Source organism: Chiloscyllium punctatum, chromosome 9 (genome assembly GCF_047496795.1).
Source record: "Chiloscyllium punctatum isolate Juve2018m chromosome 9, sChiPun1.3, whole genome shotgun sequence".
Taxonomy (NCBI): Eukaryota; Metazoa; Chordata; class Chondrichthyes; order Orectolobiformes; family Hemiscylliidae; genus Chiloscyllium; species Chiloscyllium punctatum.
This window is the reverse complement of record NC_092747.1, coordinates 24,999,099-25,015,564: the sequence shown is the minus strand read 5'-3', so window position 1 is coordinate 25,015,564 and position 16,466 is coordinate 24,999,099. Positions and strand designations below refer to the sequence as shown.

At 38.7% G+C, this 16,466-nt stretch overlaps 1 protein-coding gene across 5 annotated transcripts in view; it reads right to left on the bottom strand.

The window, feature by feature from the left end:
* Positions 1-16,466, bottom strand: part of c2cd3 (C2 domain containing 3 centriole elongation regulator) — a 171,155-nt gene that overhangs the window by 67,616 nt on the left and 87,073 nt on the right. For all 5 annotated transcript variants that reach the window (XM_072577058.1, XM_072577056.1, XM_072577057.1 and 2 more), the window contains 4 exons: positions 13,492-13,760; positions 11,779-11,871; positions 10,206-10,814; positions 7,608-7,949 (listed from right to left, as the gene is read on the bottom strand). In XM_072577058.1, coding sequence (XP_072433159.1) covers positions 7,608-7,949; positions 10,206-10,814; positions 11,779-11,871; positions 13,492-13,760 — 1,313 coding nt within the window. The remainder of the gene's footprint in view (positions 1-7,607; positions 7,950-10,205; positions 10,815-11,778; positions 11,872-13,491; positions 13,761-16,466) is intronic.

The following is a 16,466-nucleotide window of genomic DNA, read 5'->3' as shown; positions in this document are numbered from 1 at the left end:
AGGCCATTGCCTCCCCTACAAGTAACATTTTCCAAGTCAGTTTGGTGTGTGGCTTGAAGGGAAACTTGCAAGTGGTTGTGTCCCCATGCATCTGCTGTCTTTGCTCTTCTAAGTGGGAGAGATCAAATGTTTGGAAGATAATGTTGGAGGAGTTTGGCAATGAAACTTGTAGATGAACTCATGTTGTCACTGTGTTTAAGGTGGTGGAGCTGTACCCATCCAGGTAAGTGGAAAGTATATTCCATCACTCTCCTAACTTACTAGACAGACAACAGTGTGGTATCTGTATTGGAACAGCTTGGTTAGAGACACAGCTAGCACTGGATCATGTCTTCAGTATTACTGCCAGAAGTAGCTAATTTTGAAGAATTTTCTGGTTTTGCCAATTTACTATCTCACACTGACCAATACCACCTCTCAGATCATCCCTTGCAGTCTAAAAAATCCAAGTTCAATCAATAAATCGTCTCATAATTCAGAGCACTGACATTGTGACTCTCTTCTTCAATGATAATTTTTGTGGACTTTTGCAATATTTAAACTTCAGCTTAGGTGATTTTTATTTCTTGTTTGTTTATAATTATGCTCCTAGAAATTTGCTTACAACTTATTAGTGAAATGCAGAAGCTGTATGAATGATCATTAAGTGTTTAAAAAGGAATTAAACTGAAAATATTTAAAATGAGTCCCAAAGAAGTGAAATAGTTGTTGTATTTTTACAGAAGGGAAATTCTGTAATGTTAATTGAGGGTTCAGTTTCTGATTAATTGAGTGAAATTTTCACAACAATGAGCTGGGCAAGTCCTGCTTACTTGTTTGAAGAAATGTTACAAGCATTACCAGCTGGAGTTATGCCACACTTAGAGTCACAGAGATGTACAGCACGGAAACAGACCTTTCAGTCCAACTCGTCCATGCCGATCAGATATCCTAAATTAATCTAGCCCCTTTTGCCAGCACTTGGCCCACATCCATCTAAACTCTTCCTTTTCATATACCCATCCAGATGCCTTTTCAATGCTGTAATTGTACCAGCCTCCACCTTCAGAGCAACAAAGCAACATTATATTCTCTTAGCAAAAGTGCTGAATGTTGCTAAGGAGATAGCAACATTACAGGCACTACCATCAATCCTTTACACTAACATGCACATTCTCTTGGCAACTCTGCAACCATTAACACAACTCAAAAAAATTCAATGGCTTCAAAAATGTTAGCATACATTCAAATCATCCAAATTCAATTCTCAGTCTTCCAATCCTCAGCTCAGTTAGCTAATCTTACTCAGGGCAGTACAGTAGAGCTTCAAGTGCCCCCAAAAGTACTTGGACTGGAAATATAAAAATATTAAGGTAATGCTTTAGCTAAGGGCAGGCTGAGGTTTGATAGCTTGTTAACAGTCTTCAGACTCATAACAGTTTGTTGCTACTTCTGATAAAATGCATTGTATAGTACTATGAACTGTTACCTACATAATACCAAAGAGGATGAAAAATACTGGCAAGAAGAAAGGATAACTTTACTCTGATCCACAAGTCCCCATCAACTGTTGTGTTATTCAGATTTAAAGCTGAATTCTGGCTTAGTTTTTCCCTTCATTTTCCCACAGTATAAAAGGTTTGGATGCACAAAGCAGAAGATTGTGCTGCGAAAGAAGCATAGATTCTGTTTCTCCTTTTGTATCTAAGGACAAACACAGCAGGTTATACGTGCCTGAATTACTAGCTTGCGTTCAACTGCTGCACATTGGTAGACGTATTTCCTTTCAATAAACCTTGCCAATGTAAGGCCAAATTTGATTTAGGGACAAGAAGGTGAATTAGCATTGCAACAATTTCTTTAAGGTTCATAATTGAATGCAGCACATAAACCATTAACATGTATATTGCTAACAGCAATTTAACTTGTTTCAATTTATGAAGGGCAACTACTTTTATCGAAAAATATAAGTCACATATCTAATTATTTCCAGAGTAGTACAATTAAGTGTCTAGATTCAAAGTCTTGAAAAAATAAACGACATATTTTCCTCTGAGAATAGCATTGTTGGAAACAGATCAATAAGTTTTAAGTGAATAGGTAGCAATATTTTAAACATTAAATAAAAACCTTTAGATATGTTTTAGAGGCATAAACCTTTGTGATACATTTCAAAATCTGTAATATTGAACAAATGAATCAAACAATGGTATTGGCTCCCTTCCTAAAAGAGGAATAATTACAGAACTAAACTATATTGTGGATAATATGAATGGGCACCGCACAACAATCAATAGACAGGAGTGTTCCCTCCCAGTTGGGGAACATTTCAGCGTTCCAGGACATTCAACCTCGGACCTTCAGGTGACCATCCTCCAAGGCGGGGGCAGGCAGCAGTGAAAAGTGGCCGAGCAGAGGCTGATTGCTAAGTTCCATACCCATAGGGAGAGCCTCAACCGGGACCTACCATCGCTACAGGTGACCACCATTGTACTACACACACACCACACACACACACACACACACACACACACTCACACTCCTACAGACACACACACTCTCTCACACATGCATCCTCTGACAGACGTAGACCACTTTACACTCACAGACACTCACAACCACCCCACTCCAGACACACACACACTCACATGCACCCTCTCAGAGACTTATACACTCTACACTCATATACACACATATATACACTCTCTCTCACACTCACAACCTCCCACCCCTGACTGACAGACAGACAGACAGACAGACACAAACAAAAACCCACATGCACACATATACATATAAGTTTGTGGAATGAATTTGTACTTGCATAGTTATATTGTATTTTGCTCAAAAACTGCATGAATCCATGTAAGATTCTGTTAACTCACTTTTTAGATTAGAATCAGTCTAAACATTATGGCACAGACTGGGAACACAGGGGGCTAACACCTTCAACATATTATCTGGCTGACACCAATTGTTACAGTTAACCTGAGAATGTGACTTTTTTTAAAAAAGTTTTGTGATTTACATATGAAAAAAGTGAAACTATCATGGTACTCTAATAGATGAAAAACTCACCAAACAATCAAGGTATTTTTCAATGTATAATTTCAGTTACATCACAATGTAAAGTTTAGCTATTAATTCTGTGTCTTACAATTGTGTCCTCCACAACCACTTGAAGGAGCGGTGATCCAAAAGCTAGTGCTTCCAACTAAACCTGTCCACCTCCTCCAAGACTCCCGTTTCCCCGGCCCCCAACGCCTCATATTCACCATGGATATCCAATCCCTCTACACCTCCATCCGCCATGACCAGGGCCTCCAAGCCCTCCGTTTTTTCCTCTCTAGACGTCCCCAACAGTACCCTTCAGCGAACACTGTCATTCGTTTGGCCGAACTGGTCCTTACCCTTAACAATTTCTTCTTTGAATCCTCCCATTTCCTCCAGACCAAAGGGGTAGCCATGGGCACACGTATGGGCCCCAGCTATGCCTGTCTCTTTGTTGGCTACGTAGAGCAGTTGATCTTCCGTAATTACACCGGCACCACTCCCCACCTCTTCCTCCGCTACATTGATGACTGCATTGGCGCCACCTCGTGCTCCCGCGAGAAGGTTGAGCAATTCATCAACTTCACCAACACATTCCACCCTGACCTTAAATTTACCTGGACCATCTCTGACACCTCCCTCCCCTTCCTGGACCTTTCCATCTCCATTAATGACGACCGACTTGACACTGACATTTTTTACAAACCCACCGACTCCCACAGCTACCTGGATTACACCTCTTCCCACCCTATCTCTTGCAAAAATGCCATCCCGTATTCCCACTTGCTCCGCCTCCGCCGGATCTGCTCCCAGAAGGACTAGTTCCCCCACAGAACACACCAGATGACCTCCTTCTTTAGAGACCGCAATTTCCCTTCCCACGTGGTTAAAGATGCCCTCCAACGCATCTCGTCTACATCCCGCACCTCCGCCCTCAGACCCCACCCCTCCAACCGTAACAAGGACAGAACGCCCCTGGTGCTCACCTTCCACCCTACCAACCTTCGCATAAACCAAATCATCCGCCAACATTTCCGCCACCTGCAAACAGACCCTACTACCAGGGATATATTTCCCTCCCCACCCCATCCGCAAAGACCGTTCCCTCTGCGACTACCTGGTCAGGTCCATGCCCCCAAACAACCCACCCTCCAATCCTGGCACTTTCCCTTGCCACCGCAGGAACTGTAAAACCTGCGCCCACACCTCCTCCCTCACCTCTATCCAAGGCCCTAAAGGAGCCTTCCACATCCATCAAAGTTTTACTTGCACATCCACTAATATCATTTATTGTATCCGTTGCTCCCGATGCGGTCTCCTCTACATTGGGGAGACTGGGCGCCTCCTAGCAGAGCGCTTTAGGGAACATCTCCGGGACACCCGCACCAATCAACCACACCGCCCCGTGGCCCAACATTTCAGCTCCCCCTCCCACTCTGCTGAGGACATGGAGGTCCTGGGCCTCCTTCACCGCCGCTCCCTCACCACCAGATGCCTGGAGGAAGAACGCCTCATCTTCCGCCTCGGAACACTTCAACCCCAGGGCATCAGTGTGGACTTCAACAGTTTCCTCATTTCCCCTTCCCCCACCTCACCCTAGTTCTAAACTTCCAGCTCAGTAACTGTCCCCATGACTTGTCCGGACTTGTCCTATCTGCCTATCTTCTTTTCCATCTATCCACTCCACCCTCTCCTCCTTGACCTATAACCTTCATCCCCTCCCCCACTCACCCATTGTACTCTATGCTACTTTCTCCCCACCCTCCTCTAGCTTATCTCTCCACGCTTCAGGCTCACTGCCTTTATTCCTGATGAAGGGCTTTTGTCCGAAACGTCGATTTCGAAGCTACTTGGATGCTGCCTGAACTGCTGTGCTCTTCAAGCACCACTAATCCAGAATCTGGTTTCCAGCATCTGCAGTCATTGTTTTTACCTCGTTGATTTTATCCCTGTTGGACTATAGCCTAGTGTTGTGTGATTTTTGACAGTGTGGAACAATTAGGAGAAAGTGAGGACTGCAGATGCTGGAGATCAGAGCTGAAAAATGTGTTGCTGGAAAAGCGCAGCAGGTCAGGCAGCATCAAAGGAGCAGGAGAATCGACGTTTCAGGCATAAGCCCTTCGTTTATGCCCGAAATGTTGATTCTCCTGCTCCTTGGATGCTGCCTGACTTGCTGCGCTTTTCCAGCAAATCATTTTTCAGTGTGGAAAAATACCTGGAATGAACAAGGCTGTCTTATGAGGAATGACTGGCCAGGTTAGGTTCCTTTTCATTGGGGTTTCAAAGAGAAAGTGTCAGCTTTATTGATACATACAAGATCTTGGGGATCTTGATAGGATGGATGAGGAAAGAATATTTCCTCCTGAGAGAATCTCAGATGAACTTGGTGGTGGTGGTGGTGGCAGGAGCGGGGGGAGGGAGGGAGTGGAAAGCGTGGAGATCGATGTTTAAGATAAATATTGTTTCTCATTGGGTCATGAAGCTTTGAAATTCACTTCCTCAGTGTGGAAAAATACCTGGAATGAACAAGGCTGTCTTATGAGGAATGACTGGCCAGGTTAGGTTCCTTTTCATTGGGGTTTCAAAGAGAAAGTGTCAGCTTTATTGATACATACAAGATCTTGGGGATCTTGACAGGATGGATGAGGAAAGAATATTTCCTCCTGAGAGAATCTCAGATGAACTTGGTGGTGGTGGTGGTGGCAGGAGCGGGGGGAGGGAGGGAGTGGAAAGCGTGGAGATCGATGTTTAAGATAAATATTGTTTCTCATTGGGTCATGAAGCTTTGAAATTCACTTCCTCAAAATGCAGTGCAAGCAGAGTGTTTTTTTAAGATAGGAGTATTTACAAGCAAGGGCAAGAAATGTTATTCAGGATAGGCAGGAATGTGAAGTCGAAGTTATAATCAGTTCAGCTATGATCCAATTGAGTGGCAAAGCAAGCTTGAGGAATCAAGTGGTCTGCTCCTACTCTTATGCTTGTTGCTATGAAAATCCCTCCCTGTCCATAAAACAGTATATGCATGGATAAACTACATCTAGAAATGATCATGAACAGTAAGTCTGAATATCTGACCGAAATGAATCATGGCTGATGTCAAAGTGGATGATGAACTTCATTTACTAAGTCAGATATTTTACTGCTGCAGTTCAAAGCAGCTGTCAGATTTGAATCTACTATAGACAGAAGGGATGCATGTTTCGACAGGATGCGTCCTTCAAGATTGTACAGAGCTCCTAGCTGCAGAGAATGCATTGTTGACATTCGTGTTCTAGGCTGTAAAATCAATATAAACCTTGAAAAATTGATCTTTACAGAGTTTGTAGCTCTTCTTGCATTGGATTGGAACAGAAAAATCCAACTAATTATGAATTCATGAAATACCAAATTTAGATCAATCAGTGATTATTAAATTTGTTAAATTCAGAGCTTTCACTATAATGACTATGATAAATATCACAAAGGCACAGTATCATACATTTTCTGCAGCTGCTATTTAAACATAGATCAAAATAAGTGGTGTTAATTTTTTTAAATTTTCTATTATGGGGGTGGACATCACTGAAAATGTCAGCACTTGCTGTTCAGCCTTAACTGTCCTCAAACAGACCATAAAATAGAAAAAGTAGGCCATTCCATTCTATTTGGAGAAAGTAAGGACTGCAGATGCTGGAGATCAGAGTCAAAAAGCCCACTGTCAGGAATTGGAGGGGGGGGGGGGGGAGTAGGGGAAGTAGCCCCCCACCCTACATTCCTGAAGAATGGCTTATGTCTGAAACATCAACTCTCTTGCTCCTCAGATGCTGCCTAACCTGCTGTGCTTTTCCAGCGCCACACTTTTTGATTCCATTCTATTTGCCTTCCTGATTTTCCATTTGTATTTTCCACATACTTGAAGCTACAGTCCACCTGACTGTTGACAAGAATGGCGATGATGGATGGGCAGTTTAAGAAGAGGCCAGCATGGTCTAGGAGGTATGTAGATAGAAATGGCAATGAGATGACATAGCAAAATATAGGAGAGGCAGAATGGGAAATTACAGAAGAAGAAAGGGTGGTTTGAGGGCTTGGATAGGCACTGTTAGAGAAGATTGAAAGGACTGAGAATGGGTATGGAATGTCAGAGATGACATGGGAAAAAATGAAATGGGAACTTAATTAGATATTGTTGCAATCCTTCCTCAAACATGGGGACCAAAACTGTATTCAGTACTCCAGATGTGGCTTCAGCAACCCACTGTGCCAAGACTTAAATTCCAAACCCCTGCCAATAAAGGCCAAAATTCCATTTGCCTTCTTAATTACTTACTGCACTTGCAAGCTAATTCCTCTTTTATACCTGGCACTTTTCCTCCATATCTCATTTTATCTTGTGTCAAAGCAGAAGCAACATATAATATAGTAAAGAAAAAAAATATAGTCAACCTGTATTAAGCTATATTACACATATAATATTCCATATGGACGACTGTGAAGTTAATTACATATTTTGGTTATGGAGAAAACGGTATGACTCATTGACTCAATATTACGAGAGGTATAAAAATATTTGTATTTTTGACAAGTAGTAAAATTCTTACCTTTCAAGCTTATGTGCATTGCTCTTTCTACTATAACGTTCACTGCAAATGTGTTAGCTAGGTCCACCTCAGAAATTTCATTAGCCATTTTCTTGCATTCAACATTAGAACCTGTGGATGTTTCTTTATCAATGTGTTCTTTTGATGCTTGTTCTTTTTCATTAACGAATGGTACATCTTCCTCAGTACCATGTTCGTAATCGTGGTCATTCGCTGCATAGCTTATGCTCTGAGAAGTACAGTCGTCAGATAGTAGTGGATCATTTGGTGCTAGTGTGATGTGGAACCTTACAGCTGCACCTGATAGGTCAGAAGCACCTCGCTTGAAAAGTGGATAAATGCCTGCAAAGAAATTAAATGCAGAGAAATATGTACATGTTGGAATTTCTCTGGCTCTTCCTTCCCTATTATTAAATGTTCTTCTTGAAAATGTGAAATACATTTATACAGAGTATTTTATTTCTACGTGCTGCTGGAGGATTTAGTCAACATTTTGCAGATGAAATGGAAGGGGATACATTTTGGGAGAAAGAATATGAAGAAATTGTTTAAAATAAAAATTACTACTCTAACTGTTGTTGAGGAGCAGAGACCTGTGTATACATGTGCACAAGTCATTAAAAGGTGGAAGAGTGCAGGTTGGGGATCAGTTAATAAAATCAGCATTCAGGTTATGCGGAGTCTGTAGAAGATACTAATTAGACCTCAGATACAGTATTGTGTGCTGTTCTGGTTTCCACACTTCAGGAACGGTCCAAGTATACTAGAGTGCGTAGAGAGGTTTATAAGATGTATCCAGAGATGAGAAACTTCAGTTATAAAGAATGACTGGAGAACTTGAGACTGCTTTCCTTGATGTAGAGAAAGGTATGAGGGAATTTGAAGGAACTTTTCAAAATCCTGAGAAGTTTAGACAGAATATACAAGGCAAAACTGTTCCTGTTCTTAAAAGGATTAAAAACAACAGGGAACAAAAATAAAATCATATGCAAACATAGTAAATGTGATAAAAGAAAAAAAACATTTTCACACAGCAAGTGGCTCAGGTCATGAACACATGCCTGGAGGTGTAGTTGAGCCATATTCAAATGAGGCATTCAAGAGGGCACTAGACGATTATCAAATAGAAATAATGTGTAGGGAAAGGTAGGAAAATGACACTAAGTCACGAAGCACACTCAGAGAGCTAAGGCAGACATAATGGGCCGAATGTGATATTCTTCTTTGATATTTCATATCTTTAACTGTGGAAAAGTATTCCAAAATATGAATAAAAATACACAGATCTAGTTGAATTAGGTGTGTCAAGTCTGGTGACCAAAATATTGATTAAGGGGTGGATTTTTCTTTGTGACCCTCTTCCCATCATTTCAGCTTCATCTCAATGGTCTCTTCTCTTGAAATAGCTGAAGAATGTTCATTAATGACTCGACTCCATTAATGTCTCTTGACTCCATCCAACACTTCAACAATTTCCAATTCTTCACGATCTTTACACAGAGTTACCCTCCTTTTTTCCCTTGACATGTTTATCTTCGATGCTGGGGATGGACAGTTCACCAGTAGCCATGACAAGCCCAATATCCAGTTACCTTGATCAAAACACCGTCTCCTCCTCTTCCTGCAAGGACTCCACTCCCTCCCCCCAGTGTTTACAACTCAATCACATCTGATAATGCAACACCCACACCAAGCAAAAAAAGAATTAATTATTAAAGATAAATTTACATAACAAAGTCTTGCATCTATGTTTATACGCTCTTAAATTTTAAATCTCTAGATTTTTAATGAAGTTTTGCTTTTTGGAATTGCAGATTGGAGACGAGGAAGTTGGCACATATGATTTGCAATAGTCACAAGTTACTTCTGTAATAGCAAGAAATGAAGCTATACTAATTATTACAAAATGCATTCTTGAAAGCAAAATGAGGCAAGAAAAACAAAATAAAAACAAGTTGGAGAAACATCCATTACACCAATATGAGAGAAAAAAAATAATTGTAAAACATGAGTGAAAAATTCAACGCACTATCATCTTTTGGGAGATGGCAATATGATGAGCGGAAAACAATTCCGCTCTTGAGGAACTTGCCAGTAATGATGGGTTGATCCCTCCATTTTCAATCAAGCATCTTTCTGTAATAGTTGATCATCTACTTGCATAATGCTTCAATTAACAAGATCCTTGTCAAAGATGGAGGAACATACATGAATAAATGGGCACATACATATGGTGTTGTATTCTTCTATCGTTGCAACAGGAGAAATATCAGGATGACAGATCACTTCCAAGTGTTACTGATTTCCTTCAATTCATAAAGGAAACTTGTTTTATGTCTCCATAGAAGACATCTTTGAAATTCAAGAGTACTTTAAATATCAAGAAAGATTCGTAGAGAGTATGGAATCTGAAAAAAGCCAATATGAAGGCAAAAAGAAAAACAGGCAAACTATATTTAAGGAGTGGGGTGGCGGGGGTGCGTTGAAGATAACTTAAGTCAACTTTTAAAAGCAGGAAATGGATTTTGGAAAGAGTAAGACACTTCAAATAAATACATACTTAAACTGAACTGGTATCCAAAATTGGTTGGTACATACCACTAACTGTAAGCTTTCTTGAAGATTTCTCTGCCAGGGTCAACAGATCTATGAATGAATATCCAACTAATCGATCAGTATCATGAGGTCTCAGAGTCTTGTTATTGTTTCCATGTGCCAACCAGACTTGTACTTCTAGTTTTTCTTCACTTAGGTACCAGATCAATGATTGGTTTCTTTTCAGATATATCGTCTTCACCTCATCAAAGTTGACTGTAACACAACTTTTGTTCACAGTCAGGACTGGCTTTTGAAGTGATGTACAAATAGCCTCTCTATCGTACAATTTATACCGAAGGTAACAGAAGGTGGATTGATCTAGATGCTCTTGTCCAGCCACCATTACACAGTGCAATGGGAGCCATATCCGTGACACAGTTAGTGTTATTGATACACTACTTTCTGGGGATTGCCACTCTTTAACTTTTTCCTCATTTGTTCCACACTGCCAGTCCAGTGCCTCTGCAGCCTTTATGACACGCTCTCTGTCATTGGGATGTGCAAAGTGGATTGAAATCTCGAGCCCACCAACCAAGTTCTGTAGAATTCCACAAGACTGAGCAGAAGTGATATTCTCTGGAAGACTCACTGCATACCAACCCGAGATGCCTTCACATAGAATACAAAATAAATATTTTGTAAGCCCATTCAACATATATAATTTGTCAGCACATATTAAGAACATGTAAATAACTGACATATCAATATGGATACAGCAGTTTAATACTCATAGTATGGACCAAATAACCATGACCAAAAATCTGAAGCCCATCATATAAAAATTAATTAAAACAATTGAGTAATCTATGCAGTAATATCCAGAAAACTACCATGTAAAGGTCTCATAAAAATTCACTAATTTGCTCATGCCTTCAGAGAAAGGAATTCTCCAGCCCTACTCCATATGACTGCCACACGCCTGCACTTCCATGCTGTGTGGATGATTCAGATCCCTGTCAAGGTTACCCATTTATCAAAATCAAATAATAAAAATAACATAAAAGTTCACCTGATCGTAGTGTAAAATTATTGAACAGAAGCTCTTCAATGGTTCTCAAAGCAAGTGACAAATTATCCCATTTCTATATTGAAACTACATCTGAAGTTGAATGAATACGACATCTCTACTCAAGAATCTGCACATCAACCAATTTATTTCAATTATTTAGGTTCCATATTTCATAGTATAGGTCAGTGTGGAGATCTGCTAATGTGCTCTTTTACTCTAACCAAACATACTTAATTTGCAAGATTGAATCACCATCCAAAGTTCCTCCCCAACCCCCAACTTACCAAGTCAAGAAATCACATTGTGAATTATTTTACTGAGCAGCATATTAAGAGATCAAATATTTTCTACTTTAAAACATTTGGCCTCATTTTACATAGTTAATACATTTTCAAGAAGTAGCCATTACAGTTAAATTGATCAACATAACTTTTGGACCAATAATAACAGTAATATTAAGTTACTCCTTAACAACTATTAAACTGCTTAAGTCTTCTATGTAAAATCCTAGATTCGCATTTTGGTAGCAAACCAATATGTTTATTATACTAGCTTTCTCATTACCTGTCCGTCTGGTCAGCAAAGCTGACAGGGGAATCCGTACAGATCCCAATTCAATGTCCTTTGATGAACCAATTACAAGTGTGCTTTGTTTAGCTGTCAAATAGCAAATATGGAAAACAATGTTTACAGATACAATGAAAAGAAAACTCTAGTAACAAAACAATAAAATTATGAAATTTGCACTAATTATTTGTTTTAAACTGTAATAAAATGAAACAGAAGGTAACAATATTATGGCTTTAAGAGGTGTATTTTGACCTTTTTTTAAAACAGAGGTTTTAAGACAGAGGCGCCAAACTGTCTACGCAATTCCAATAAAGTAAACAGCTTATGACACCTTGGGGTTTTTTGTTTGCGGATGGAATAATATAAGCAGCCTGAATAGGTGGGGTCAAGCTCTCCCACAGCCAGGATTTCTAGTTTTAATTTTTCAGGAGCAGCTGCTGGGGTCTTGAAGCTGTGTTTGGAAACTACAATACATCTCTCCCTGCTACTCTCTCTCTCTGAGGTTTCTCTTGATGTTTCTCCTCCTGGACTGAAGAATTGCCTGTGAGATAATCATTTTACTGAATTTGCCTTTTTCCAAGGGTAAGTTTATGGGATGTTACTATATTGGAACAGTTACTGTTTAATAGTTAAATAACATATTATTCTGTTAAGTTTTCCAACAGAGTTAAGTTATGCAATTTTTTTTTCTTTATTTTGTTGTACTTTAACTGAGGCGTATGAATAAAGGGGGTTTTGCTTCAAACTGGTAGTTTGACCAATCGAATTGCATTCAGAACACAATTCCTGGGACTTGCTTTAAAATATGAAAAAGTTAGGGTCTTGATGTGATTTGGTCTGCTCCATAACAAAAAGGTAAAAATAAATTACATTATGAATAAACTTCAGCAGTGCCTTTCACATTTTCAGAATATTCAAACTGCTATAAAGCTAACAAAATGCTTCAGAGTGAAGTTGCACTTTACACTGAAGGCCAACAGGCAGTCAATTCTCACACAGGGTCCCACAACAGAGATTTAAATAAGTAGTTATTCCTTTAACGCTGCTATTGGTCGAGGAGTAAATTTTGACCAGGATAGCAGAAAACGTCCAGCTTTTTTTCAAAGATTACAATAGAATCGCTTAAGTGCATCACAGAAAGCTGATGGGGCCTTCAATTATGAAAGGTGATACATTTAACAGTGCACCCTTTCTTTATGTCAGTCTAGATTTATGATTAAGTTTCCACTGTAGTTTGAATTCATGTCCTTATAATTCAGAGTAGCTTGTGTACAACTGAGTCAAGGCTGGCAAAAGGTTTACACTCAAATGCAAGCACATGTATAAATGTATTGAATTGCCCTTTACTGTCTATTGTCTCACAAGTATCATTATCTCGAGCAATCTTGGAGTTTTGATTATATGCACACACATATTTGCAAGAGCCTTCCTCTCGCGATAAACAATGGAATACATGATTTTTGCCTACAATTTCCCAAAATAAATTCTGCATTCAACCAGATTATGGGACAGTAAAAACAAAATCTTTCATACAGGTAGAAAAGAAGGACTTGTTCTGGACTACTACTGTCTACTTCTTGGTAATCCATTGCAACAATAGTCATGTAGCCATCTGTTTAGCTTTGGAATTTTGCAGGTACAGAAACTTAAAATCATTGTTGAGATGCAGTAAACGATACTGTATACTCTGAAAAGACAAAAAGGTACCTGTTGTAACAGACTGATGGTAGATAGTAAACACGGCTTCTGATGACTCCAGCAGTTCAGCCAAACTGAAACTCTCTCCTGTGGACCTCTGCATTACCAGGTTGCATGGAAATTCAGAGGAATGATCAAATTCTGGGCAGAATGTACGGGCAACCACATTTGTACATTGCCTTTCATTTTCCAACAGAAAGGAAATACGAATTGTAACATAGGTATTCACACCAATTTCAGATTGGTATTTCAATGATTGGTTCCTTTCTGCTGCAATCCTGCATTTAAAGAAACAGAAATATAAATCATTTATTCAACTACCAAGGGATTAGGAATCAAGTTTCAAATAAATTAAAATTATGATCAAAATTAAAATTTAATCAAAAGGCAATTATTTTCATAACTCTAGCTTTGAGATTGACTTCTGAAAGCCAATTGTTAAATTCAGACATCTGTATACCAACATCTGACATGTGCATCCAAATAATCACTTATAAAAGTACCATGCAGATATAATTTTGCATATCATTATGCAAAAAGCACTGAAAGCTGCTGCAAAACTCATTACACTGTTGATGTTCTATGTCGAAATGAAATGTCTTCAATTTTTGCTGGAGCCCTGATGATTCTCTGAATAAATGTACAATGTACATCCTTAGTTGACTTTAAGAAAAGTTTCATGCTAAGTTATCTGTTTACTCAAGTTCTCATTAAAGTAAACTGTGAAATCTGTAACAATAACAGAGAATGCTGGTAAAACATAACAAGTCTGGTTGCATCTGTAGAGAGAAAATAAAGTTTATGTTTTAAGTCCAGTGACCGTTCGTCAGATAACAAACTGTGAAAACTATATATTTTTCATTTTTGTCAAGTCCTGATACCTCATTTGGATCAAAAATCCAAGCAAAATGGATACATAGGATTATGTGAAATACAGAGGTAATGAAAGGCAAAAACAAGTATAGTGCTTATATTGAGCTTTTCATACTCATGGATTACCCCTAACCTTTTAACAGTCAATTCAGCAGCCTAAAATGTCATTTGCAATGCAATTATAGGCAAACACAATAGCCAATCCATATACTGCAAGGGTCTATGACCAGTATAAGATAAATGATCTATTTTATAGCATTTTTAGTAATAAATATCAACTAGGATGTGAGGAGGCCTTATTTGAAGTTTGAATGGGCATAGGATATTTATGACTACATGAAAAAGTAGGCAGATACAAGTGGAGGTTTTCTTTGTAAATTAAAGAACTTCAGTAATTCACATAATTGAATGTCAACTTAAATTGGCAATGTCGCAGAAGTGACAGAATGCAATCTTATACAATACTTTAAAAACTAGACTTCCTTAGAGTAGCAGATACTCTATAAATCAAAATAAGTATGAAATCTGTACTGGTGGATTTAATCAACATTTAAAAGACTAGAACAGCTATATAGAAAAAGGAATTAAAATAGAAAATGCTAGCAGAATGCAGCAGATCTGGCAGCATTGGTGGACAGAGAAACAGAGTCCATGTTTTGTATCCAATATGACAATTTCACGTTTCTACCTTTCATTTAACACCATTAGCACCCCCTTGTCTAATACTCCAGGCATCCTCATCACCTGTTCAACCCAAGTACATTTAAAAAAACAAGTTTCCAGTCTCTTTCAGCCTTGAAGAAGTCATTTCTCTCTACAAATGCTGACAGATCTGCTGAGTTCGGCAGTATTTTCTATTTTTATTTTAGATTTTCAGCATCGACACAATTTTGCTTTTAGTTAGAGGAAAAGGAATTGAAAGTTGGAGAAAACGATGTGTTGTCATACAGGCTACAAAATTAGAGAAGATTGGTGTAGTGGTTGTAATGAAGGCAGCCAGATTGATGTCAAAGACTGTGAGATCCCTGATTGTGGCTGTTAAACTGGTCCAAACAGGGAGTTCTGTCTGACAGATATAAACAGGAATGGCAGGGATTCTGTTCACTGTAGGAGTCAGATTTGACCTAGCAGGGTCAATGTCATACACTACACATGTGTGAATAAACAGTAACTGGGGGATGGGACTCCAGACTCTGTGGAATTATTTCAGTTGGCTTATTCCATTTTGTTTTTACAAAGTATTAACAACTTACTTTGGTCAAAAATCTAAGCAAAATGATGTTGATGATGTGAAGTAGTTGGGAAGAAAACCTTTTGCAACTATTTGGTTTCTTTGACGTTTGTATTTTAAAGTCAGTTAAATATTTTATCATAAAGTCAAGTATTTTAATTATGGGAAAATATAGCCAACAATCAGCCTACAGTAGGGTTCCACAAACAGAAATTAGGATATGAGAATTAATTAGAAATTCCTCTGCTTATTCATCGGAGATCTGACTTTTATCAATTTTGGGGAATAAAACTGTCTTATTTTGTTGAGAGATGCAGTAAATGAGCACCAGTAGCATTTTAAAAATACAATAAGTAATAAGTAAACAGCAATAGGAGGTATATATTTCTAAATAACAGTTTCCATTGAAAAAGCTCAGATTTCTGTAAGGTTTCCATTAGCCATCACTCCATCGTACTGAACTAACCAGCATAATATAATTTTCTCACACCACTCCGTGAGATATCAGACGGCTAAAACATGTGGAGCTAGATCTCAAAGAATTATGATATTTAAACGAAGGACTAGAAAAGAGAAGATAGGGTAAAAGAACACAAAACTATACACTGTCTTAATTAATCTGAAGCTAAATTCTGATAAAAACTCAGTAAAAAAATGAATGAGGTTGCAGAGTAAGCCTTTTATGATTCCTGATGATAATACTGGACAAGTCAGATCCAGAAGAAAACCCCATTTAATTGACCATAAGTTTTATTTTTGCAGTTTAGCCACCGTGTTGGTCAGTCACTGAACATATTCACGTAAGGCTGTCAATGTTCTTTTAACAAAAAAAATGTTTATACATAAGACAATTTGGAAAGAGCTCACATTAACAGGAAAG